Source organism: Topomyia yanbarensis, chromosome 3 (assembly GCF_030247195.1).
Source record: "Topomyia yanbarensis strain Yona2022 chromosome 3, ASM3024719v1, whole genome shotgun sequence".
In the NCBI taxonomy this organism is placed as follows: Eukaryota; Metazoa; Arthropoda; class Insecta; order Diptera; family Culicidae; genus Topomyia; species Topomyia yanbarensis.
Window position 1 is genome coordinate 202080366 of NC_080672.1, and position 26456 is coordinate 202106821.

A 26456-nucleotide genomic window follows, 5' to 3' on the forward strand; every position below is an offset into this window, starting at 1 on the left:
TATCAGATTTCATCTCATAGAATTTTACTATTTGCTGACGATCTGTTAAATACGACTTAATTCAATTGAGGAGTCTCATCTCGTTTCCCAATTTTTCAAGTTTGAATATTAACATGTTATGCTCGTTATACACAGCCATCATAGAGATCATAGCATAGTCCCGACGTTCTTTCAATGTTTGAATATCTATCAACATACAATGTGCTTCATAAGATGGAAGAGGGAATACTGTCCATCTTAACTTGCGTAGTGCATATAATAGAAACTGTTTTTGGATTGACTCAATTCTCACTTCGTGTTTTTTTATGAATGGTGACCACACAATACTACAATATTCTAAAATAGACCGAACATATGCTACGTAAAGAGTTTTAATTGTGTAAGGATCTTGAAAGTGATATCCGAAGCGTTTTATAAAATTAAGCATATTACTAGCTCTATGAACAATTGTGTTGTAATGTTCCACAAATTTTACTTTTTTATCTAAGATAACTCCTAAATCTCTTATTCCATCGCATTTCTGAACGGTTTGATTACCAAATGTAATTGACACGGAAGCCGTGATTTGTTTTCTGCTAAAAGTCATGAGATTATATTTTTTAACATTTAATTCCAGTAAACATTTACAACACCATGTATAAAAGATTTGTGTTTCATTGTGAAAAACATTATCGTCATTATTATTTCTAATTTCTAAAAATAGCTTCATATCATCTGCATATATGAGAATTTTAATGTTTTTTTAAAATAAGAGAGATGTCATTGACATATAAAATGAAAAGAAGAGGTCCTAAGTGTGAACCTTGAGGAACCCCCGAAGTAACTTTAATTATATCAGATTTCATCTCATAGAATTTTACTATTTGCTGACGATCTGTTAAATACGACTTAATTCAATTGAGGAGTCTCATCTCGTTTCCCAATTTTTCAAGTTTGAATATTAACATGGGAATGTCCAGCTTATCGAAAGCTTTGTTGAAGTCAGTGTAAAGAGGTTCTATATGATTTCCTTTATCCATGGCATTTAACGAGTAATCAACAAATTCTAAAAGGTTTGTACTAGTTGAACGGCCTTTAAAAAACTCATGTTGAGAATTTGTCATTTTATGTTTGACTTGGTTGAAAATGGTTTTATTTATGATGGATTCGAAAAGTTTGGGAAAGCAAGACAGAATGGCAATTCCACGATAATTACGAATATCAGATTTTTTATCCGATTTATAAATAGGTATTAAAAAGATGTTTTTCAATCTTTTAGGAAAATTCCAGATTCTAGTGACTTATTGAACAGCCAGAATAAAGGTGACGTAAGCTCAGTTGTTAAATTCTTTATGAAAGCAGGTGGAATTCCATCAGGTCCTGAGCCTTTAGTGGCATCTAGATCATTGAGACCAGACAAGATATCTTGAACGTTAATGTGACTGACACCAACATCCCTTGAATAATCAGGAAAATAAGAAAAATATTCAAAGTCACGATCATTGTCTGAATAGTTAGAATAAGTTTCTTGAAAAAATGTTGCGAAGAGATTACAAATATCTTTTGAAGTTTCACCCTCTTTCCCATCTAAAGACATTTTTGATGCGAAGTTGCATGAATTCAACTTAGTTTTGATGTAATTAAAAAAGTTTTTTGGGCATGACTTGATCTCATTTTCAGTTTTTGCATTATATACAGTTAGTGCCGAAGAAATAGCCAAAGTTAGTTGGTCACGAATGTTAAGGTATTTTTCCAAATTATCCTGATTATTGTGTTTTCTGTAAATTTTGTGAGCTTTTTGCTTCCGATTTTTCAAATTAATAATTTCCTTGTTGAACCAAACTGGATTTTTGGATGCATGATTTCGTCGTTTTTTCGTGAGTGAAACTTCCTCCTGTATTATTTGCCATAAAATATTATAAAAGATCTCCACTGCACATTCAACGTTCTCTTGATTCTTTAAAAGGGACTGCCAATTAGCACTGCTTAATTTATATTTAATATTTTCATAATTTGCTTTTCTATAATCGAAGACGTCCTCGAAGTCACAATCAATGAAATTATGATTCTTGTGCACAAAAATAGAGAATTCTATTGCTGTGTGAAACGTTTCATTTTTCCATAAGGGAGAATGAGATTCATCAACACAGAAATCTTCATTAATGTTTGTTAATAGCAGATCTAAATAACGATTGTGTTGATTTTTTATATGGTTTATTTGATTAAATCCTAGCAATGCAATTTTCTCAAACATATATTGTAATGTTTAGTTTTCACCAACGACAGGAAGTAGAATTCTCTCATTTTCAGAGTCAGGAATAAAATCTAAGTTGCGCTGATCATAATAAATATGAACTTTAAATTCTGGAGGAAAATTAGAGATTATTTCTTCAGCTGCTTGAAAGAAAATCTCATACGTTGATTTGCAAACTAGATCCGGTGGAAAGTACACTGAAACAAAAATGTGGATTTCATCAGCGATATGTGTTCTAACCCATACATGTTCAAATTCTTTGAATTTTGGTGAGACAATAAGATCGGAATTAAATATAGATGAAACTGCGATGAGAACTCCTCCGCCTAACATTCTTTGGGTTAGTCGTAAATCACGATCATCTCTAAAAACATTATAGTCACTACCAAAAACCTCTTCACTTTTTACATCCTCATTCCAAACTTTCCGATTCCCATGATTGCGCGATTTCCAAGATTCACAAGATTCTCAAGTTTTCCAAACTTTCCAAGAATCCGAGGCTTTCCAAATTCCAAGATTCCTAGGCTTTCACGATTTCCGAGTTTCCCAAGATTACAAAAAATCAAATCTTTCCCAAGTTTTCAGAGATTCCCAAGATTCCAAAAATTCACAAGATTCCCAAGCTTCTTAAGATACCCAAAGGTTTTTAGATTTCCACGATGCCAAAGAATCCCAAAAACCCTTCGACTCCAGAGATTCCTATGATTGCATGATTCCCAAGACTCTCAAGTTTTCCAAACTTCCCATGATTCCCAGAATTTCTAAATTTCCTGAGATTCAAAAGATTCGCTAAAATTTCCGAGCTTCCCATGATTCTGAAAATTTCCAAACTTTCCAAGCGCGATTTCTACGATCAAATTTCGTAGGATTCACAAGATTCCGAATATCCCCGAACCTACCAAGATTCCCAACATTCTCAAGCTTCTCAAACTTTCCAAGTTTCTGAAGATTCTCAAAATTCCAAAGGTTCCTACGATTCCTAAGGAGCTGAAAATTTCCAGAATTTCCGAGATTTCAAGGATTATAAAAAACTTGAAAAAGTACAATAATTCTCACGATACCTACCATTTCGCAGATTCTCGGATTTCACATGATTTTCAAGATTCTAGAGATTCTCGAAAATCCCCAGATTCTCAGGATTTTAAAGATTTTCGAGGCTATCAAGATCCCCACGATTCCAGAGATGATTTCCAGGATTTCTAAATTTCCTGATATTCAAAAGATTCGCTAAAATTTCCGAGCTTCCCATGATTCTGAAAATTTCCAAACTTTCCAAGCTTCATAAGATTTTGAACATTCACAAGATTTCCAAGCTTGTTTATATTCTTAAGTTTTTTTTGATTCCCCAGTTATCCAATATTCTGAAGATTCCCAAGAATCCTAAGATCCTCAAGACTCCCAAGATTTGCAAGATTCTCCAGATTTCCGAGATTTCTATGATCAAAAAGACTCAAAAATGCCAAGATTCTCAAGTTTTCCAAGTTTCTTAGGATTCCCAATTATCGTAGGATTCACAAGATTCCTAAGATCCCCGAACCTAACAAAATTCCCAACATTCTCAAGCTTCTCAAATTTTCCAAGTTTCTGAAGATTCTCAAGATTCCAAAAGTTCCTACGATTCCTAAGGAGCTGAAAATTTCTAGAATTTCCGAGATTTCAAGGATTTCCAAAAACTTGAAAAAATAATAAAAAAACTTGAACTTGTTTCGGTACCTAGAATTGTCGAAAATGAGGAGCCCAATATATTCTTATGGATTTCGTTCATCTTTACGGCGCTCCTCATTCTATTAACATTTTGGCAGTAAACCAAAATTTCAGTGGCTTTCGAAGAAGTTGGTTGTGATTCGTTATTCGTAAAATATTGTTTCAAACTATTGTACTGTTACCAGCTGCGTCATGCTTGTCCTGGTCTGCCTCTGAGAAGTGCGTTAAAATTGGCGAAAACACGAACGTTCACAGGAGCAAGATGAACAATGATGTTGATTGTTATGGTGATTGTTTTTAAGACCATTGTTGTTTCTATTGCAAATGCTGTTTCTGTTGTTGTTGTTGCTGTAACTGCTGTTTCTGTTTTCGTTGTGGTTGTTGTTATTTCTGTTGTAGTTGTAGTTGTTGTTGCTGTTGTAGTTGCTGTTTCTGTTGTAGTTGCTTATTCTGTGATTATTGTTGTTGCTGTTGTTGTTACTGCTGTTAATGTTGTTGTTTCCGTTTCCGTTGTGGTCGTTATTGTTTATGTTGTGCCTGTTTCTATTGAAGTTGTTGGTGGTATTATTGGACTTGTAGCTGTTGTTTTTGTTGCTATTGTTGTTTCTATTTTGGTTGTAGTTGTGATTATTGTAATTGTTGTACTAAGGTAAGGTATCTTCACCAAATTTTTGTTCATTTTCAACTCTGGGCCGTTTTCTAGGCCTGAGATTCCTGCTCGGACCAGCCGGTGTGGCATCCAATTTTCTGTTTTCAGTTAATTCCCGCAAGATTTCTAGCTTGACACTTTCAACTGCACGTTGTATTTGTGACCCAATAGCATCTTCCAATGACTCAATCTTCTCGCTCATTTCATTTTCCCACAACTTCATACTTTCAGTTATTTCCACTAGAATGCTGTTACATTTGGCCAAAATATCGTTGAGACCGCTTTGATGCTTCCGACAGCCATGGCACAAATATTTCAACCAGCGATTTGTTGCCATTGTCTTCAGCCCATGCTTGTCGATATCATCTGTACACTTTAAATGCAGTATCACTCCACACGGGCCGTAGCAGAAAACTTTTTCATTCTCTTCGCTTATCGCTCTCGTGCAGGCACCGCTTTGTAGCGTTGTGGTGTTGCTGACCCGTAGGTCGCCCGCCAAGCAGCACAATTGTATCACTTCGCTTGGGTGTAATTATAACGTTTCTTTAATCACCTCCTGTGCAAGTTAGTACACGTATACCGACACTCCAAAAATATCACCGGAATCTTCGTTTGACGAGCTTCCAAATGCACCAATAATCTCCTCCCGAAACGACTTAAAACACCGATAAAAAGCAATAAAAACACGACGAATTTATAGAAGACAACTGACGGTCTTGCGCTTCACTTCGCTACACAGCAAACAGACTACAAACTGACTCCTTTGGGTATGCAGATGTGCTTTCACGCCTAATTAATAACAATATTCGACCGGAAGAGGATTTCGTCATAGCAACCATGGAACTGAAGAACACGGATAAAAACGTTGTCAACCAAGCACTGGAACCCATACCTCATTCGTTCAAGCATGTTACAACAGAAACAAAAGCTGATGATATTCTGCAGGAGGTTATTCGTCATGTTAATAATGGATGGCCTTCAAAGAAGACAAATATTTCGGATCCACGAATACAGCTGTTTTATTTGCGACGAGACGCTCTCAGTCGTAGAAGGATGCCTAATGTACAGCGAAAGAGCAGTGGTGCCACAATTGTTCCGTAAACGGGTACTTCAGCAACTGCATAAGGGGAATCCTGGTGTTGAACGAATGCGCTTTATTGCACGTCAGTACGTTTACTGGCCAAATATCGACGAAGATGTGTCCAAATTGGTCAAAGCCTACAACGCTTGTGCTGATGTGGCAAAAACCGACAGAAAGACAAATTTGGAGTCTTGGCCCGTTCCAGAGAAACCCTGGCAACGGATACATCTAGATTACGCTGGCCCTATAAAAGGTCAGTACTACGTCATCTTAGTGGATTCGTTCTCGAAGTGGCCCGAAGTTATCCAGACAAAGGACATCACTAGTGTGGCAACCCTGCACATGCTACGTGGCGTTTTCGCCAGGTTCGGAGCCCCGGAGACACTGGTGACAGACAATGGAACCCAATTCACCAGTGAACAGTTCGAGAAGTTTTGTCACGACAACGCAATTCTACACCTGAAAACGGCCCCGTTTCATCCACAAAGTAACGGCCTCGGAGAAAGATTCGTGGATACCTTCAAATGAGCACTTCGCAAAATCTCTACAAGGGGAGAAACAGTGGATGAAGCCATCGATACGTTCATATTGTGATACAGGTCTACGCCACGCGGTAACGCACCAGGGGGAAGTCCCCCGCTGAAATATTATTTTGCACTTTTTGTTGGGTTTTTGGTTATTTTCGAAACGGCTTTTACAATTACTTTGGTTTGTAATAATTTGGTTATATTCGCCTATTTTACATTCGATCAAGCTCGTGAGGTTGGTACTTTGAAATGAAAGTGAAGTTTCTTGCCGTTATACATACTCAATCTTAAACTGATTGCTGCTGATTGAGTTGAAAGTGTGTTTTTATTAATTCAATTTCATAAAAGAATATTTTTTCACCATTTTACGTAATAAAAAGTGGGTAAAATTTTTGGTTATGTATATTTAACGTCAGCTGCATCGCGAAAGACCAAAAGTGGCATATGGCTTAATGACCCAAATTGAAACTACAGACATTTTTAAAATTGAACTGAGAATGCTTTGAAATGCAGCCATCTTTGAAATTATTTGATTTTAACCTCACCGCATCTAGATTTAGAAGACGAATTGAATCACACTTGTTTTAGAAAATTTCATTAAGACATTGAATGTTGAATGAATAAAATTTTAACAAATACAAATACAAAACGAAGAATGCTGTAAAGGTTAAAACATCTATAATCGAGACATAATCAACCCAATCATCCAATAATAATACAACACCATAATCATTACATTATTATTTTTTCGCCATGCCGTAACGCACCAGGGGAGAAGTCTCCCGCTGAAATCTTATTTGGCAGACCCGTGCGAACCTCTCTCAAGCTACTGCGTCCACCAACTCTGTTCAGTAAGGGAAGTCACAACAGCCAAGCGGATCAATTTGACCGAAAGCATGGTACAAAAGCTAGATGTTATAAGCCGCAAAATACCATCTGGGCAAAACTGTTCCGGAATAATAAATGGTACTGGGAAGCTGGAACGGTTGTTGAACGAATAGAAAAAGTGTTATACAACGTTTGGCTGCCATCGAAACAAAGTCTTATTCGATTTCACTGTAACCAACTCAGAGCCCGGCAACAGTTGGATAATCAGCAGTATGTGGCAAACGAGGCAGCGGGTTCAATGATCCCACTAAACATTTTTCAGGACAGTTGTATAACGAGTGATACATTACCTGAGTCAGTTGGTGATAATTCTGCGATTTCAACACAACCGTCAAACCAACAACCAGAGCAACAGTCAGATGCACATCAGTATCTCGAGCGCCGTCCCCTGAGCAACCAACAGCAACAACTGGTTCCTCGCCAGTCTTTGAGATTACGAAGACTGCCAGCGAGGTATGATCCGTATCATCTGTATTAAAAAGGGGGAGGTGTTGGGAGTGCCTCCGCCAACCGATTCAGCCACTGGGCTCATCAGGTGACAGAGATGTCATCATGAAAGATGTCAACGCGTTCGTCGGTGACCGGTGCACGAGTGTCATATTTCGTTCACTCTTATTTGCGATAGCAAGCGGCTCACACAGTTCTTTTAAACAAGTAGTTCTAGTAATTATAATAACTGTTTTTTTATATTTATAACGTGAGTCACTTTTTCTACCAAAAGCCATATCGCAACACAATGAATGGTCCTTTTTCCCATAGTTCCCAAAGTGAAGGAGTTTCGTGGTGAGTATGTGTACGAACAACACGAGTGTCAGCATAAACCTCCTCCAACCACCAACTGAGCACTGTAGAGGTTACAAATTGTAAAACTTAAAGCAACCAGTGGCCACATTTTAGTCGTTCTTCATACATACCTGTTGATGTTTCTCTGCAGTTTCGTCGCGTCGTGTATAACATCTACATGAACATCAAATGGCAATTATAGAGCGCGTATCAAGCGCTGCACTTTTTGTTGGGTTTTTGGTTATTTTCGAAACGGGTTTTACAATTACTTTGGTTTGTAATAATTTGGTTATATTCGCCTATTTTACATTTGATCAAGCTCGTGAGGTTGGTACTTTGAAATTAAAGTGAAGTTTCTTGCCGTTATACCTACTGAATCTTGAACTGATTGCTGCTGATTGAGTTGAAGGTGTGTTCTTATTAATTCAATTTCATAAAAGAATATTTATTCATCATTTTACGTAATAAAAAGTGGGTAAAATTTTTGGTTATGTATCTTTAACGTCAGTTGCATCGCAAAAGACCAAAAGTGGCATATTACTTTCCGATCAGAAACACATAACAGAAATATTTCAAAACTATAACTCGCATTGTTACTTGTCATAAATTTCTGTTATTTTAACTACTAACGAGACCTAATTTATAACGCAATATGTTAAAAAAAATGTGTTCTGTTATAATCTTGTTATTTCATTCTGTTCGGGTTAACGGCCCAAATTGAAACTACAGACATTTTTAAAATTGAACTGAGAATGCTTTGAAATGCAGTTATCTTTGAAATTATTTGATTTTAACCTCACCGCATCTGGATTTAGAAGACAAATTGAATCACACTAGTTTTAGGAAATTTCATTAAGACATTGAATGTTAGATGAATAAAATTTTAACAAATACAAATACAAAACGAAGAATGCTGTAAAGGTTAAAACATCTATAATCGAGACATAATCAACCCAATCATCCAATAATAATACAACACCATAATCATTACATTCATAACAGTTTTTGCAACCGGCTGAGACGGTTGTGCCTCCAGGTGGAAGGTTTTGTTCTCGAGAGAACGACGGAGTGCGAGACGCTGCATGCGGTTTTGTGGGAGAGAGACCAGTTTGTTAAGTGTGAGTCGACAGTTGATCCGTCGGAGGTGTGGTCAACGGCATCCTCGACAAGTGGTGTTTTGACAGCAAACCGCGGGTAGGCTAATTAGCCTACCGCGGTGGCAGAAATCGACAGTGATCGTGCCTGTACACACAGAAAAAATGAATTGGTGTCTTTTTTCCTTTTTTATTTCGACTATGTTAGTCACATTTTCTTTTTTACATTTTAACGACATTCAATAACCTAGAGATTACTGGGTAGGGAAAGTTATGAAACTTAGAGCCATAGTACTCAAGTGAGATCAAGGATGTGAAGTAAACAGATCGGAAAACTAGAAGTGGCAGTGTCATTAGAACAGGCTTAATATCGTACGGGCTTAATCTTTATCTTCTGTTAATGAGGGTCGAGCTTAGGCAGAATAACTACGAATCACCCGAGTTCACTAGCATGTGTCCTGATAAAGGTAGACGTGTCTATCTTTACCGTGACAACCGACAAAAATTAAGCCACGCAAGATCACCACTGAAAACCTGTCGACGATTAGCATCAATCTTAATGATGATTGCTGCTGTTCATCTCTGTTTGCCTTTCGAATGCCGGGATAGATTTTTATTAGACTATTGTCACTGTGCTTACAGTCGTAGCGGGTTTGCTACATTGTGTAAGGTAATGGCTGTGTCTACAGCGGCTACCCACCGCTGCCGATGGATTCCCATCAGTTCGTTTTTCTTTTTTTCCTTTTTTATTTCGACTATGTTAGTCACATTTTCTTTTTTTCATTTTAACGACATTCAATTAGCTAGAGATTACTGAGTAGGGAAAGTTATGAAACTTAGAGCCATAGTACTCAAGTGAGAGCAAGGATGTGAAGTAAACAGATCGGAAAACTAGAAGTGGCAGTGTCATTAGAACAGGCTTAATATCGTACGGGCTTAATCTTTGTCTTCTGTTAATGAGGGTCGAGCTTAGGCAGAATAACTACGCATCACCCGAGTTCACTAACATGTGTCCTGATAAAGGTAGACGTGTCTATCTTTACCGTGACAACCGACAAAGATTAAGCCACGCAAGATCACCACTGAAAACCTGTCGACGATTAGCATCAATCTTAATAATGATTGCTGCTGTTCATCTCTGTTTGCCTTTCGAATGCCGGGATAGATTTTTATTAGACTATTGTCACTGTGCTTACAGTCGTAGTGGGTTTGCTACATTGTGTAAGGTAATGGCTGTGTCTACAGCGGCTACCCACCGCTGCCGATGGATTCCCATCAGTTCCTTTTTCTTTTTTTCCTTTTTTATTTCGACTATGTTAGTCACATTTTCTTTTTTTCATTTTAACGACATTCAATTAGCTAGAGATTACTGAGTAGGGAAAGTTATGAAACTTAGAGCCATAGTACTCAAGTGAGAGCAAGGATGTGAAGTAAACAGATCGGAAAACTAGAAGTGGCAGTGTCATTAGAACAGGCTTAATATCGTACGGGCTTAATCTTTGTCTTCTGTTAATGAGGGTTGAGCTTAGGCAGAATAACTACGCATCACCCGAGTTCACTAACATGTGTCCTGATAAAGGTAGACGTGTCTATCTTTACCGTGACAACCGACAAAAATTAAGCCACGCAAGATCACCACTGAAAACCTGTCGACGATTAGCATCAATCTTAATGATGATTGCTGCTGTTCATCTCTGTTTGCCTTTCGAATGCCGGGATAGATTTTTATTAGACTATTGTCACTGTGCTTACAGTCGTAGCGGGTTTGCTACATTATGTAAGGTAATGGCTGTGTCTACAGCGGCTACCCACCGCTGCCGATGGATTCCCATCAGTTCCTTTTTCTTTTTTCCTTTTTATTTCGACTATGTTAGTCACATTTTCTTTTTTGCATTTTAACGACATTCAATTAGCTAGAGATTACTGGGCAGGGAAAGTTATGAAACTTAGAGCCATAGTACTCAAGTGAGAGCAAAAATGTGAAGTAAACAGACCGGAAAACTAGAAGTGGCAGGGTCATTAGAACAGGCTTAATATCGTACGGGCTTAATCCGGTCTTCTGTTAATGAGGGTCCAGCTTAGGCAGAATAACTACGAATCACCCGAGTTCACTAACATGTGTTCTGATAAAGGTAGACGTGTCTATCTTTACCGTGACAACCGACAAAAATTAAGCCACGCAAGATCACATTGAAAACCTGTCGACGATTAGCATCAATCTGAGAATGGGAATGGTGTCCATTGATGCTCTCTCGGAGAAACTACATCAATGTGGTCTTTCACCGATATTAAATAATTATTTATACAATTTATTGTCAGAAAAGCACATGCATTTTTCATATGGCGATTTGGCGACACTCAGAATAAATTACATGGGCCTCCAACAAGGCTCTTGTCTAAGCCCCTTCTCTATAATTTTTACGTGAATGACATTGATAATTGTATTGTCCGCCCAGGCACTCTAAGACAACTTGCAGATGATGGTGTGGCTTCTGCCACAGGACCAAAAGCTATAAATTTCCAACAACCATTGCAAGATAGCTTGGATAACTTATCAATTTGGGCTTTAAAGCTGGGCATCGATTTCTCTACGGAGAAAACAGAGTTGGTCGTTTTCTCAAGGAAGCGTGATCCAGCTCAGCTTCAGCTTCAGCTGGTTGGTAGAACGATAGCCCAAGTCCTGACTTTTAAATGCCTTGGAATTTGGTTCGATTCTAAAGACACAGGCCACATTAGGTATCTAATAACGAAATGCCAACAAAGGATAAATTTTCTGCGAACAATAACTGGATCATGTTGGGGTTCTCATCCAAGTGACATGATAAGATTGTATCAAACAACAATACTTTCAGTAATGGAATATGGGTGCATCTGTTTCCGTTCAGCTGCGAACACTCACATTATTAAACTGGAACGGATACACTTTCGTTGTTTACAAATCGCCTTAGGTTGCATGCAGTCGACCCATACGATGAGTCTTGAAGAACTAGCGGGAGTTCTTTCTTTAAAAGACCGATTCTGGGATCTCTCCCCTCGTTTACTTATTCGATGTGAGGTTATGAACTCACTGGTAATTGAAAATTTTGAATGTCTTGTCGAGCTTCAACCCCAAACCAGATTCATGACAGTGTATTTCAATCATATGTCACAAGAAATAACGCCTGCTAGGTATGTTCCCACATACGTCAATATACTAGATACTCCTGAATCCACTTTATTCTTCGACACGTCCATGCAAGCAGAGATTCGTGGAATTCTGGATCGTCTACGCTCGCGGGAGATCCCTAAAAAAATCACAAGTAAATATCAACACATAGACTGCCTTAAAATGTTTTACACTGATGGGCCACGAATTAGTGAGGCCACTGGTTTCGGTATTTTCAACAATAATTTTTCAATTTCTCTCAAACTTGCAGAACCCGCCTCTGTTTATATAGCGGAACTAGCAGCAGTTCACTATAGTTTGCAAATAATTAATACTTTACCCCCGAACCCTTACTTTATCCTCACTGATAGTCTCAGCACAATTGCAGCGACACGCTCAAAGAGGATTGATAATCACGATCCATTCTTTTTGGGGAAGATGCGAGAATCTCTGAGTAACCTAACAAGAAAATGTTATAAATTTACCCTAGTGTGGCTCCCCGCTCATTGCTCTATTGCGGGCAATGAGAAAGCTGATAATTTAGCCAAGATTGGTGCACTAGATGGCGAAATATATGAAAGACCCATCGCTTACAATGAATTTTATAGCGCTTCTCGACATAGGACGCTTGCTAGTTGGCAAACATCTTGGGGCAATGGAGATTTGGGACGATGGCTACACTTAATTATCCCCAAAGTATCAACGAAGGCATGGTTCAAAGAATTGGATGTAAGTCGGGACTTCATCCGTGTGATGTCTAGGCTCATGTCCAATCATTATACGCGCATCTGCGTCGTATTGGGCTCGCTGAGGGTAATCATTGTGCTTGGAGAGAGGGTTGCCACGACATTGAGCATGTTGTTTGGTCCTGCATGAATATCATGAAGCCAGATCACAATTAATAGATTCTTTACAAGTCCGAGGAAGACCAATCCATGTTCCTGTTAGAGACATCCTGGCGTATTGCGATCCTCTATACATGGAACTTATCTATCATTTTCTAAAAACAGCGTCTATCAAAATCTAATTAAATTCATCTCCTCATACTCTCATCCAAGGCTAATCATTCACCAATTAAAGTGTCCTAGAATATTCAGTTTTTTAGTTTAGACAATAGAAACAAAAAGTAAATAAATGCACCCGAAAATACTAGATCATTATGAAATACAACAATGAACCGAAAAAAGGAAACAATAAAGTGATTTCAGTTTTAGTTTTAGACAAATTACTAGTATAGTTAGAATTAGTCTTAAGGATTTTTGTAACGCGCTATGTAAAAAAAGAAACTGGCGTAAAAAGCTTTTGCAAATGCCGTGTCAAATAAGCGTATGGAAAAAAATCATTACATTATCATTTCTTACACCTTTATTACATATTTGAATTGAATTGAACTAATCAACCCCAAAATGTTTATTTTCTAGCTTTCAACATTTATATCGATGGCATGAGTACTTAAAATTGCTGCATTATCGATGGATTTGGTGGAAACGCCAGTCGACCATCAGTAGCATTCTACTAGAACCGACGATTGAACAATGGACCAACACGTTATTTTCGAGTTTTCATACACCACTCAACGATTTGATATTTACTGCAACAAGTCAAAACACAATATATGCTCATACTCAGCAAAGTATTCATTCTATGCAAGAAACAATTGAGCATAGAATCTTAAGGAGCCGGAAAATGCTCAAACTTACAAACGCAGAAAAGCAGTTAACGAAAGTTACTAATAGTATGGATTTTAACAATTTAGCAGATCTTCCTGTACATTTTAAAGACAAGCACGGTTGCGCGAAACCCACGATGGTAAACGTTGCGCTTTTACCAGAGTTCGAGCACACTTTAAGTCCAGTAACTAAACTCGAATGCTGGCCAACAGAGATGCCAAGATTTGTGTACGGTCTGATACCGCGTGTTGTTAGTTCGGGGAGGAAGCAATAGTAAGTTTTTTTTTCAATTTAAAATCAGTGTAGTTATTGAAGTAAAATATTATAGTACGTATTATTTTTGCATCTAGTTGTGAGAGTCGTGAAGCTGCATGGACTGCCATTAGGCATGAACATTGTGATTCCGAGGATGGATTGCGCCTTGTTATGAATGCAATACAACTGTCTTACCCTTCTGCGATTGGATGGTCCAACATTATTATCCCAGATAAACAGACCCTTGTGTCGGATGCAGGAAAGCTTGCTGTATTAGATTCGTTACTGACACGTTTAAAAGCTCAAGGGCATCGTGTTCTTATTTACTCTCAAATGACCAAAATGATCGATCTACTGGAGGTAGGAATTGTTTGAAATGTTTTTATATCTTTAGGCGAATTTCTTTAGTGGTTAAAGCCAATATTAATAATCGATAATATTTTTTAGCTCGTCTGATTGTTCAATTTTGTATTATTTTAGGAATATATGTGGCACAGAAAACACCGATATATGCGGCTCGATGGCTCTAGCAAAATATCCGCTAGACGAGATATGGTAGCTGATTTTCAGAATCGAGCCGACATTTTTGTTTTCTTGCTATCAACGCGCGCAGGTGGTCTTGGTATTAATCTTACGGCAGCAGATACGGTGCGTATTTTCAAATGCTTTGATGCTTTTAATTCAGATTAGGATATTGGTAAATATAGTAAAGACATGATTGATTGCTCACGATTTTATCTGTCCGTGATTTATTCTACCCTTAATTGTGTCAGCTTTTCAACCCGACGAACAGTTGCATTTAAGTCTCCAATGGATGTTATAATATGCAGTTGGGTGTTGCATCAACCACCTTCATACCCTTACTCTTACACCTCCCCCTTCATCATCTTCCCTCTCTTCGACCACTCCCACACCTGCATTTCCTTCATCCACCCCGCATACCGAAATAAGATAAAGGATTTCGGACATATCCTCGACTCTTACTCTACAAGCCCCCACCCCCTCCACTTCCAAATCCATTCCGCCAGCATTTCAAAATATGATCACACGAAGATAACATTGAACTCATCCTGATTGAGCTAATTAAAAATGGCTTTTCTTTTGTCGGTTCTCACGGTAAAGAGGAACGTGTGTCTTTACGAGCAGCATGTTGGTGGATTTGAGTGATTTGTAGTTATGCTGCCTAAGCTCGACGCAGAAGACAAAAGTTAAGCCCGTAAGATATTAAACCTGTTCTAATGACTCTGCCACTTCTAGTTTTGCGATCAGTATACTTCACATCCTTGCTCTCACATGAGTAGGGGAAAATGGTCGGTTGCCGGCATTGGTTGGTTGTCGGCACCCCTATGTAACTTTTGACAGAAAGCAGATATTGTCATTCGGACAAATTTTATTTGTGTGTTATTATATTCGCACGTTATTTTTGTGCTGATTACCGAAGCAAACAGTTTCGTTTGTTCTGTTCTTTTTTTAGGTTATTATATATTGGCTTTAGATCAGCAGTGTTCAACCTTTTTCGTTCCATGTACCCCTTTCCGAATATTGAATACCCTTATCATTGCCCCTTTGGTAAAAATTGCTAACCACCCTGTCAGAAAAGAAATAAAATGTTTTCAATTGAATGAGCGCCATAGTGCACAGTATTTCAATTTGAACTCTGTTCGTGCATTCTCTTAGGTAGCATTTTTATTCTTGACTCACTGAACCAATATATAAAGGTTTCCTACAGGAATGGTAAAATAAGTTAAACCCCTGCTCTAGATGAACAATTTCTTCAAAAGAGGTTCCAATTCGTGAAGGACGATTCCTGGTTTTGGTTTTTTGTCGGAATAACCCATATATAAGCTATTTTTGAGGCAGGCAAAAATTTGAGAGGAGGTTAACCCTAGACTCCTAATCTGCCCATAATCGCAAGTCAGTCCCATGGTTTATGGGATTCCCTATCTACATGGGACTGACTTACGATTATGGGCAGTTGTAATCCCCCGAAAAAAAGTTCTATTGACTGCAATGATCGAACTAGCACTACAATCAGACATTCTAGTTGAAATTAGTTTTTTTTCAAACACACGTATAATCGAATCATTTTCCCCGGATAATCGAATCACGGATAATCGAACAGAGGTGGGAAAATACCGGTTGAGTACCGGTACGGTAAACCAAATTTTCACAAGTGTTTATGTTTCCTTTACATTGCGTGCGGTCTCATCGCTGGTTGTGTTTATATGAGACACGAAAACCAAACCGAGTTTCGTTTACACAGCACCGCGGTTGGGTTTTGATTTTCGTTTACCGGTGCACGAGTATGGGAAGGAAACACGAGAATAACAAAACCAAACTTCGGTTGTGTATTCGGGTTGATGTTTATCGGCTGTGCTAGTGCTGCTAGTATTTTTATTAAGAATTTGTGACCTGTGTTTTTTTTGGTCACAATAAATCCGTGGTCGCTGGGCCAGCTTGATATAGACCCCTTGAAAATTTTGTTATATTTGTAAATATTGTCAGTAAATGTCTAAATGTGAAATAAATGTCATAGCTTCCGTGTTTACATGTTTGAAGGATGTTTATTTCATGTTTAGTAGTCTTCGGTTGGTGCCCGTCAGTATTTATTCATTTATGTAGTTACTTGTTTATTTATTTATTTATTTATTTATTTATTTATTTACTTGTTATTTATTTATTTATTTACTGGTTATTTATTTATTTATTTGCTTGTTATTTATTTATTTATTTATTCCATATTTATTTATTTACACTATTTATTTACTCCATTGTTTATATTATGTGTCAGAGAGTTTATTTACATTTTTGTTCATTTGTTTATTTGGTGAAAAGTAAAATTATACAATGTAAAGGTTATGCATGCAACCAATCCGATCTAAAAATTCAGTTAAACTTTTTATCGGGGCACCAACCCATACACGTTTGTAAACAATGTTTTTTTCTGCTACGCTATATACAAGAAGAGGTCATCGATCGTCGTGAGTGGAGATGGTTTCCGGGGGCGCGGGGAAATAAAAAGGGCTTCCCGCGCCGAAAACGGGATCAATTAAGAAAGTTCGGTCCGAGGAGTGATGACCCGCGGCAGCGTAGTCCCTTCGTGATACTGGGATAGTGCGTTTCACTAGTGATACGGTAAATTGTAGTGGGATCTGAAAGATCCGAAGCACGATCCGCCAGAATCACTACAGGATTGTTAATTTCTGGCCGGATCAATCGAGTGGGGTCAAAGTGTAGTGTTCCGCTGGCAAAGGCCTAGGAAAAACTTTTCCCCAAGTGCGAGTGCGACATTGTGGTCAAATGACGCCATTACGGGAGACGGCTGATGCAAAGTTTATATTAAACCAGCTGTAAACCCCACTCGATAGTGCAAAGACGCGCGCGAAAAGATTGTGTGCACAGTGTACCACTCCCGGACCATCTTTCGGAAACGCAGGCCACCGTTACACGGCCGAGTTGCCGCCACAACTGGATCTCGACCGACGGAAGTACCCGGTCTAAATACCCTGTCAGCTGTACTTGGTCCTGTTCCCGATCGTCGCCCAGTCCCCGGAAAGCCAGAAGCAGCAAGTCGACCAACGTTCGTCCCGGCCGCAACGATTTTCTGCACGTTAAGAATAAAAGTTTACTATGCGCAAGTATTTTTGTTTTCTGTTTAAATAAATGTAAGGTCTTGTCTATATGAGCTGTTTTCTATAATTATGTGATGTCCTTGAGTTAATTTAGTCCGCTAGTTTGTTTTTATAAATTTGCCCAGAGACCACGTATTGAGGGAAGAAAGTCCACTAAGTGAAATTCTCCTGGAGACCGCAGAAAACGACCCAAATGCTCGTGTTGAAGTGTACCGTAAACCGTAGTTAAAGTGTGAGTACGCGTAGAGTTCGTAAAGCAAATCGTAACAAATTCTAAACAAATTTCTTTATAATATAAGGTATCTTTTGGGTAATTGAAAAAATGTCTTCAGACATATTTCTGTTCAAATAAATTATGTTCTTGGTCATGAATGGCGTTCCTTAACTCAATATTGCGACATTTTCATAATGATTTATCATCAGGAAGTTTTCAATATGGGTATGTTTGGTATGAAACTGCCCAAAAATCGAAAGTAAAAGGAAATTTAATAGCCTCCGCTATTTTTATACCTATGATAGCAGATCAAAATTTAAGATGACGGTATATTCAAGATATTCTGAAGAGATCTGAAATGGCGAGCTATGTTCAATACTACTGGTATTCAATAACGGTTTAATGGTAAAAAATATCATGAAACAAGGGTATTTTTGATATCGAAAAGTTGTGTAGAGATTAAAAATTGTTATTCGTCGTCATTTTGCATCCCAATATGGTGTTATTTTCACGAAAATTTAGCATTTAAAAGCATGCATATTTAAATAGGCATATATTTCCAAGGAAACGAAACTTGAATTGCGTCGTAAATTAGAAATTCAAAATGGCGGCCTATTCATGATGGTTTAACAACTAGCATGGTTATATTGTGGACCAATATCCACATTAATGATTGAAGGTCGTTTTACATGTTTTGTTGTAATGAGACAGACAACTTCGGGATTGGACACAATGTGATCAAATTTTTTTTATTCGAATTATTGCTCAACATTTTTTAAAAATTTAATTGTTCTGCAGTAGATTTACATACACACATCGACTGGTATCGCCGGAAATATTTATTCCTTAAAGAAACTTAGTTTTTAATGGCGGTCTATAAAATGAAAGTGTTTTTGCTATTCGTTAGTTGGTTGCTGTTCTCAATGAATTAAGTTTTTTTTGTAATTGAATAATTTAGTGGTGGTTTTCTCTAAACTCGAATGTACGCGACCAAACCTTGTAGATGTTTCAAAACGATGTACAGTACCAGCAAAAATAACTGAAATTCGTGTTACCAGCACTCAGTAAATAAGAACCTAATCGTGAGTTTCCCCCCACTTGCGTCTGAGTTGCTTACCATATGTAAATAACACACACATACACGCAATTGCCTCTGTGCAAGGATAGATGTATCAATACGATGCGCTGTAGCAGTAATAATAAGGATATATGTATACAAAATGCGAGTGTGTGCTCGAGATTATTCGAGAATCGCTTAACCAGCGCAACCAGACGTGGATTAGATCTCATTGATACGATTATTGGCGATATAAATACAGGCCACTTTGAATGCATTGAGTGTTAATGTCATGTCATGTTTAATTGATTTAATTGATTTAATTGATTTCATTAATTTAATTGATTTTATTGTTTTTGTTACTTTATTGACATCGCTGATTTCATTGTTTTCTTTAATTTCAATTTAAACAATTGTTGAACTTTTAACAACTGCTCAGAACCAGCCATTTCTATATTACCCCATTGACTCTCAACAACTAATTGAACTCAATTCAGTTGTCTATTCGGCAGCACTGCAGACGAGTTTACTGCTTCTTCTTTCAACCGAAGCACCGTGTACAGAAAAACCAGGCCCGGTTTTCTAAAACCAAACCGAAACCGCTGCTGAGAATACATCAACACAAGTTGAAATTCGTACACACATGTAAACGGTGCTGAGTGGCTCGGTATGGTTTTGTAAACTGAGAGTCGGTGGAGGTTTTTCTTTCGTTTACCGTGTGAATGAAATCCAAACCGAATACGATGTGCATCACTCGTTTACACGTGTTGAGATTTTGAGAACAATACCAGTGTATGTACGTACCGGTTGGTTTTCTTACCCACCTCTGTAATCGAGTCCGACCTGTAGATGCTTTATTTTAGTAGAAGTAGTTATTCAGCTCTGAACGTTGGGAATTCACTTGGATATCCGTTGAAATAACTGGTCAAGTTACATATCAGAATTTGGCAATAGATTTTTTTACGTTTTTGAATAGAACCATATTTTGCATTGTTCAAAAATTCATAACTCATATTCGTAGATTCAATATTTTTTGGTCAATCAATCATTACTTGAAAGTAAATGTTATGCGTAGTATGTAGAAAATCGTGGTATTTTGAGAAACCGTGCAAAAATTTGGGCAAAACATACCTGTGAGAACCCATAAAAAACAGACAAAACGCTTTAATATTTTAGGAAAAAATGCGTGCCAGAGGTGAATAATCGATTGATATCAACAATCCGATTGCTAGCATATATTCATAACATAAAGCCATAAAGCTCAAAAGAAATAAAGTAGTTTTCGAAGCGAAATCATTCTTTTATCATAATTTATTATACTGGTGCAATATTTTAGCGCTTCTTGTAGCTAGTATGAGTAATTTAAAAATCTTTTTATAAATTTATAGTATCAATATGAAAGAGATTGGCAATCGAAACTTTTTTGGGATTTCTCCACAAACAAAGCTTTATCTTTGAGTTCTAAAATACTAACCGAGCAATTCATAAAAGATGTAGCGAAAGAGAGGCAATATGAGCACCCTAAGGTTGAAGGCAAATATATCTGCAGCAAAACATACAAATAGTTCCGAATTTCCCTCTATTGGTAAAATACAACATATTCTTTACATGTAGTTACTAAACGTGCTGAAGAAAATTCAAAATCTTTGAAAATAATCGTTGTTTGTAGTGATCGACCTTTGGCTTGGTAAAAATCTTGGGCAATATGATCATGTCGTAAAAGATTATATTTTATCACAAAATTTAATTTTTTTTTCACCTTTAATTAATAAGAATTTTCTATTGATTTAGTGACATTTAGTTGTCAATGAACTTCATCTTATAGTTTTTTAACAGCATTTTCGGAACTATTAGGTATAAATTTCCATTTTGTTTTAATAATATCTTTGCGAGTAAGTTTCTCGAGCAAATATAATTATTCATCGTTCGTAGTAACTTCAGGTGTAAAACGTTTACATAGGGATAACTTTTCGGGATTTAGTGCATAAACTCATATGAGATTTGCGTAGTGCTCATTTTGCCCCATTCTGTAGGGCTATTTTCGCAGATTTTTTATGGAAACTGTAAAGTCTTGGTAAATTGTTTTTATGTTCGAAATAGTTAGAAAAACGTTAAATATTACGGAGATGTATGCATATTTCAATTACCGGACACATGCTTATTTCATATAGCTTGAATCTTATAACATCTTCAGTTCTTTGACAACCCGTTAGATTTTGTATTTTTTATGATTTAAGATTTGTCTTATGTCGCAATCGAAGTATTACATCATCTAATGGTGATTGACGGAGCATTCATGCTTACAAAAAAGCGAAAATTGTTCATAGATTCTTGGAAACGGGGATGCTTCACTTTCCCCTAACGCAAAAATTTCATTACATTTACCCCCTCCCTTTTTACAGGGTCATTGGTTATTTCCCTGGTAAATAAGTCATGAATAATTTGTCCAAGTTTTTTTTCTTCGGTAGAAATATATTTGGCATGTTTCAGATTACTTTTTTCCACTATACTTCACAAAGTGTTGAAATTTTTGATTGCCCCTTCCTCAATACAAGTGTGACGTGATTTATAATTAGACTTTGCACCAAGCTTTCGGGAAGTACTAATTTAGCACAAACCCTGTGCTTTTCTACAGCGCAGTACAAGAGACGGTATAATACGTACGACGGGAAAATTGAAAAACGCTGCTATGAAGTTTTTCTAATCCAGTTTTACTTGTTACCATTAGTTTCCTCAGATTCTTACAAACCTGTTGGTATACTTTACTTGGGTAGCTTTAAGAGAAAAGCGTTGCGTTGCGTTGCGTTGCGTTGTGACGATGATTTTGGCGGATTGCACACTGACTTCATCATGTTTGACTGCTGATTATCTAATAAGAGTTGCTTAGGAAGTGGTAAGTAGGAATTCATACCAATCCGACCCATATTAAAACCTCAACAGCATGATAGCCATCATTGCCGGCCGCCCCCATCTCCATCGTTCACGGGGAAGGATAAAGGATAAGGTAGACAGGAAGTGTTGATGCTCCACCTACTTAACGGAAGGACGACGATTCATCAGACTCTTCCATAGGTGTCGCGGAGTTGGTGGTTTGGAAGGGTATCAGGTCTAGGATTCGCTCCAAGCAAACGATGCGACCTGTAAAGCATATTTTATTAGGTAGTTGTTTAGTTAGTCTTCGAGTGCACGATCACTCGAAAAAGAGATGATCTTGTTTAGTTTTTGGTTATTTTTAAACTCTGGGCAGCCGGCTACCGAGAGTATACTATGTTCCCTAAACAAAAACAATTTGAACTCCACACAGCCGATCGTGGGAGTATTGCCTGGAAAAGCTAATCTTATCTGCGTAATGGGCCGGATCACTATTTATTGCAACGGTATTTGGACAGAACTCGCTACTTCTTCTCTACGATATATTTATTGGCTTGAAAACTACCAAGTGACAGCATATTATACTGGCAAAAATAGCGCGAGATGTTATAAATCAAGGAAAGTATTTCTTATTTTCCATATCGGATTGTTTGTGGAATACAAGTATACGAGCGATAATACCGAACACTGAAGGGAAATATAAAGGATTGTTAATCTGATGCACGGGCTTGTTAGCAATAACGGAGCTTTAAATTAGGTTCATAAAAACAGACGCGGCGAATTTTCAATACGTATTGAGCCGTGTTCATAGATACTAGTCAGATTAGTCGTATTGGGGCTAATTTCCGATCAACTATTCATTTTTACGGCAATGTTTTCTCGACTAGATCTGTTCGCACCCTCTCATTCTGTTCGCACCCTCTCATTCTGCGGTCTAAGGACCAAATGTCATCAATAGACTTAGAATCGCGTGGAGGCATGAGATAGGAAACTTGTAAGAATTTTGCTATCCCACCGTTTGACTACCAGAATGGATGGGAGAACAGTAATACTAGCAAATACCGACTACCATAAGAGCGGTGCAAATTTGAACGAGTGACGTAGAGTACTGCACTGAAAAAAGGACCAGGAGTGCGATTTTACGAAGTTTTAGCTTCCGATGGCCCTACATTTTCTGACAAAGTGAAGTTCTTGAATGTTGAGATTTTTATTACTGTTTAGAAAAGCAAAAGTATCATAAAGCTAGTGTCAGGCCTTCATGAGACCTCAAGAAGTCACTTTTGGAGGTATTCGTAAATGTAGATTTGTCGGTAGACGGTTCCAAATATAATAGGAAAATACCTAATTTAACACAACTACAGATCACTTGCAACATAAAAAGCTTTTTGTGAAATTCGACAGCTCCATCTTAGGCCAATTCAATAAATTTCCTGCATGAAAGTTTCCATTTTTTAAAAAACGGTTTTTAAGCCAAAGCTTTGGAAGTTAAACCTTGGCGTGGAAGTGCCGGTATATTAATATATTCTGTTACTTAGTGTAGAATTAGATTTCGTCATTTACGGCTAATATACAACCGCCAGAAGAAACTTAAAACGTTGGTACACAATCAAGAAAGGCGAATCAGAAAAGGTATATGTCAGTGATTCACTAAATACAGACTGGAAAGAGGGTAATATGGAAAACCTTAAGGTCCGCCCAGATTAAGTCTTCGGTACGGAACAAAACCTCGGCCTAGGAACTCCTAGCATGTTGTTAGTCGCCTCTTACGACATGGGAGCAGTTCCCAGAGGTTCTATTCTTGGTTGAAATAGTGCAAAAAGATTTCAGCCCGCCGGACACCACACGGCTTTGGGTAGCTTTAAGAGAAAAGCGAGAGAAAAAGCGGGTTGAAAAAATCATTCATTTCATTTGCTTGCACGCATGCATTCATATGGATATGAGTATCATTTATGCATATTATACTGCCGTTCTACGCATAATTGTCCCATGTTGCTTTTTGGTCATTTTCACTTTTTTAACCAAACAGTACTTTTTGATGTATATTTTCAGAAAACACATCCAAATCATAAAGTTTGTTCGAAGACTTCGTGAAAAAATACCAAGTCTGTTTGTCCCATTGTTGATATTCTACGCATAATTGTCCCACTAACAAAAATCCCAAAAAAGTGCGCAATAAAAAAATAATTACGTAGCGTTTAGTTAAGAAGTACATTACGCTAGATGTCGGGCACTGAAAAAATTGATGGAAAAATACAGGATCATTAAAAATGGCAGTGGCAATATTAATCACAGCAGTGAGAACAATCCTGTAAAGCTCTTCATAACTATCGTCGCTTGCATAACATGGCGAACGCATTGAGGATAATGAGCCTATTTTCGCAATGTTTCTATTATCACGCTACCCATTTGAAGCCGTTGGTTAGTGCAGCGTTTGCTATCTTTGTTCAACAAATTGGATCAAATGGTAAGGCGACAATTGGAGCACTCGATTGGAACTTTAGTTGCGATCAAACACTAGCATTTCATCGTTTTTAGGCCATTTGTGTTATTAGATTGGTTCTTAAGAACGAAGTAAGGTTGTGAATGCCAAATTAATGCACTCCATCGAGTGTAGGCAGAGTAATTAATGATCTTGTGAGGTACCCTTCTAAATAGTGTAAAAATAGGTACTTTACCCTATGTCCAATTTTTATAAAGCAACAAATCTCCCGAGTAACAGAAAAACTCATACACTTTTGTAAAAAAATGAGTTATGAGCATCATTTACAAAGATCGTTATGGGACTGATATGCGTAGAACTTTCCGGTTTCCGCTCGATTTCTCGGCATAACAGTCCCACTTAACATTTTTCTTAAAAACTAACGTTAATTGAATCTCTATAATAAAAAACTGGACTGATTATAATGAAAACGATTGCCATGAACGTAATTTTGGACAATAAAGCTTTATTTGTTACACCGTATCCCTCCAGATGGCTAATACAATTTTCATCTTTAATCGCGTTTTTCTCAGTTGCCAGTTTTGCAACATGGGACAATTGGGCGTAGAACGGCAGTATATTGACGTCCTCATTTTAATAGATAAGAAGAAAAAGAAGCCCGACGGGGGCCTTAAGGTTATATTGAAAACCAATTTGGCGACTTCCCGTTCAGTGGAATTCTCTAAAACCCACTCAATATGGGTATTTTTCGAAAGATATTGAGTAGACGTCAGATCAGATCAGGTATTTAAGGTCATTTTGAAAACAAAGATGGCGACTTCCGGTTCAGTGGAATTCTCTTAAACTCAATGGGCTTTTGTGGAACAGGCTTGATGAGTGGATTTCAGATTAATGTTTAAGGTCACTTTCAAAACAGAGATGGCGACTTCCGGTTTAGTAGAATGCTCTAAAACCCAATCAATATAGGTATTTTTCGAACGGGATTGATGAACGGAAGTCAGATATCGATGTTTAAGGCCATTTTGAAAACAAGGATGGCGACTTCCGGTTCAGTGGAATCCTCTTAAACTCAATCAATATGGGTATTTTTGGAACGGGCTTGATGAGTGGATGTCAGATATCTATGTTTAAGGTTACTTTAAAAACATAGATGGTGACTTCCGGTTCAGTAGATTTGTCTAAAACCCAATCACCATGGATATTTTCCGAACTATATTGATGAGTGGACGTCTGATTCGATGTTTAAGGTCACATTGAAGACCAATATGGCGACTTCCGGTTCAGTGAAAATTCTGAAACCCACTCAATATGGGTATTTTTGGAACTGGATTGATGACTAAACGACAAATATCGATGTTTAAGGTTATTTTGAAAACCGAGGTGGTGACTTCCAGTTTAGTGGAATTCTCTAAACCCCAATAAATATGGGTATTTTTCGAACGGGATTGATGAGTGGACGTCAGATATCGATGTTGGAGGTCATTTTGAAAACAAAGATGGCAACTTCCGGTTCAGTGGAATTCTCTTAAACTCAATCAATATGGGTATTTTTGGAACGGGATTGATGATTGGATGTTAGATTAATGTTCAAGGTCACTTTGAAAACAAAGATGGCGACTTCCGGTTCAGTAGAATTGTCTAAAACCCAATCAATATGGGTGTTTTTGGAACGGGATTGATGACTGGATGACAGACGTAGATGTTTAAGGTCATTTAAGGTCATTTTGAAGACTAATATGGATATTTTTGGAACGGAATTAACGAGTGGACGTCAGATATCGATGATTAAGGTCACTTTGAAAACAAAGATGGCGACTATCGGTTCAATAGAATTCTCTAAAACCCCATCAAGAAGGGTTGACGAGTAGACAGTGATGTCCCTATCTTCTGTGCAGTAAAGAGAAATTGAAATTACTCCCCACACTCTGGCAAGCAAAACGAGAGCGCTTCTCTTTCGTTCATATACACCACCGTATTTGATATGTGTAAGCGCACGTTGATGGCAGAGGTAAATTTTCATACAACCAACACTGGAACGATCTAGAGTGTGGAGAAGAGCTCTTGAAATTCTCTGTGGCGCGCTCAGATAAATTCGCCACCGCGCGCGCCCCAGAGTCGCTGTGGTGTATTCACTGGCGTGGTTTCACTGGCGTGTATTCACTGGCGTGTGATCTTTGGTTTGTTTTCGTTTTACAAGCGGCATTGCGGGTGAG

The 26456-nt window shown here is 37.7% G+C and overlaps 1 protein-coding gene across 5 annotated transcripts in view; it reads left to right on the forward strand.

Moving 5' to 3' along the window:
• Positions 1–26456, forward strand: part of LOC131692272 (chromatin-remodeling ATPase INO80) — a 1041557-nt gene that overhangs the window by 120321 nt on the left and 894780 nt on the right. For all 5 annotated transcript variants that reach the window (XR_009305948.1, XM_058979226.1, XM_058979227.1 and 2 more), the window contains 3 exons: positions 13526–14047; positions 14125–14389; positions 14510–14677. Coding sequence is in view for 4 of the 5 variants with exons in the window: in XM_058979226.1 (XP_058835209.1) it covers positions 13526–14047; positions 14125–14389; positions 14510–14677 (955 nt within the window). In the remaining variant the exon portion in view is untranslated. The remainder of the gene's footprint in view (positions 1–13525; positions 14048–14124; positions 14390–14509; positions 14678–26456) is intronic.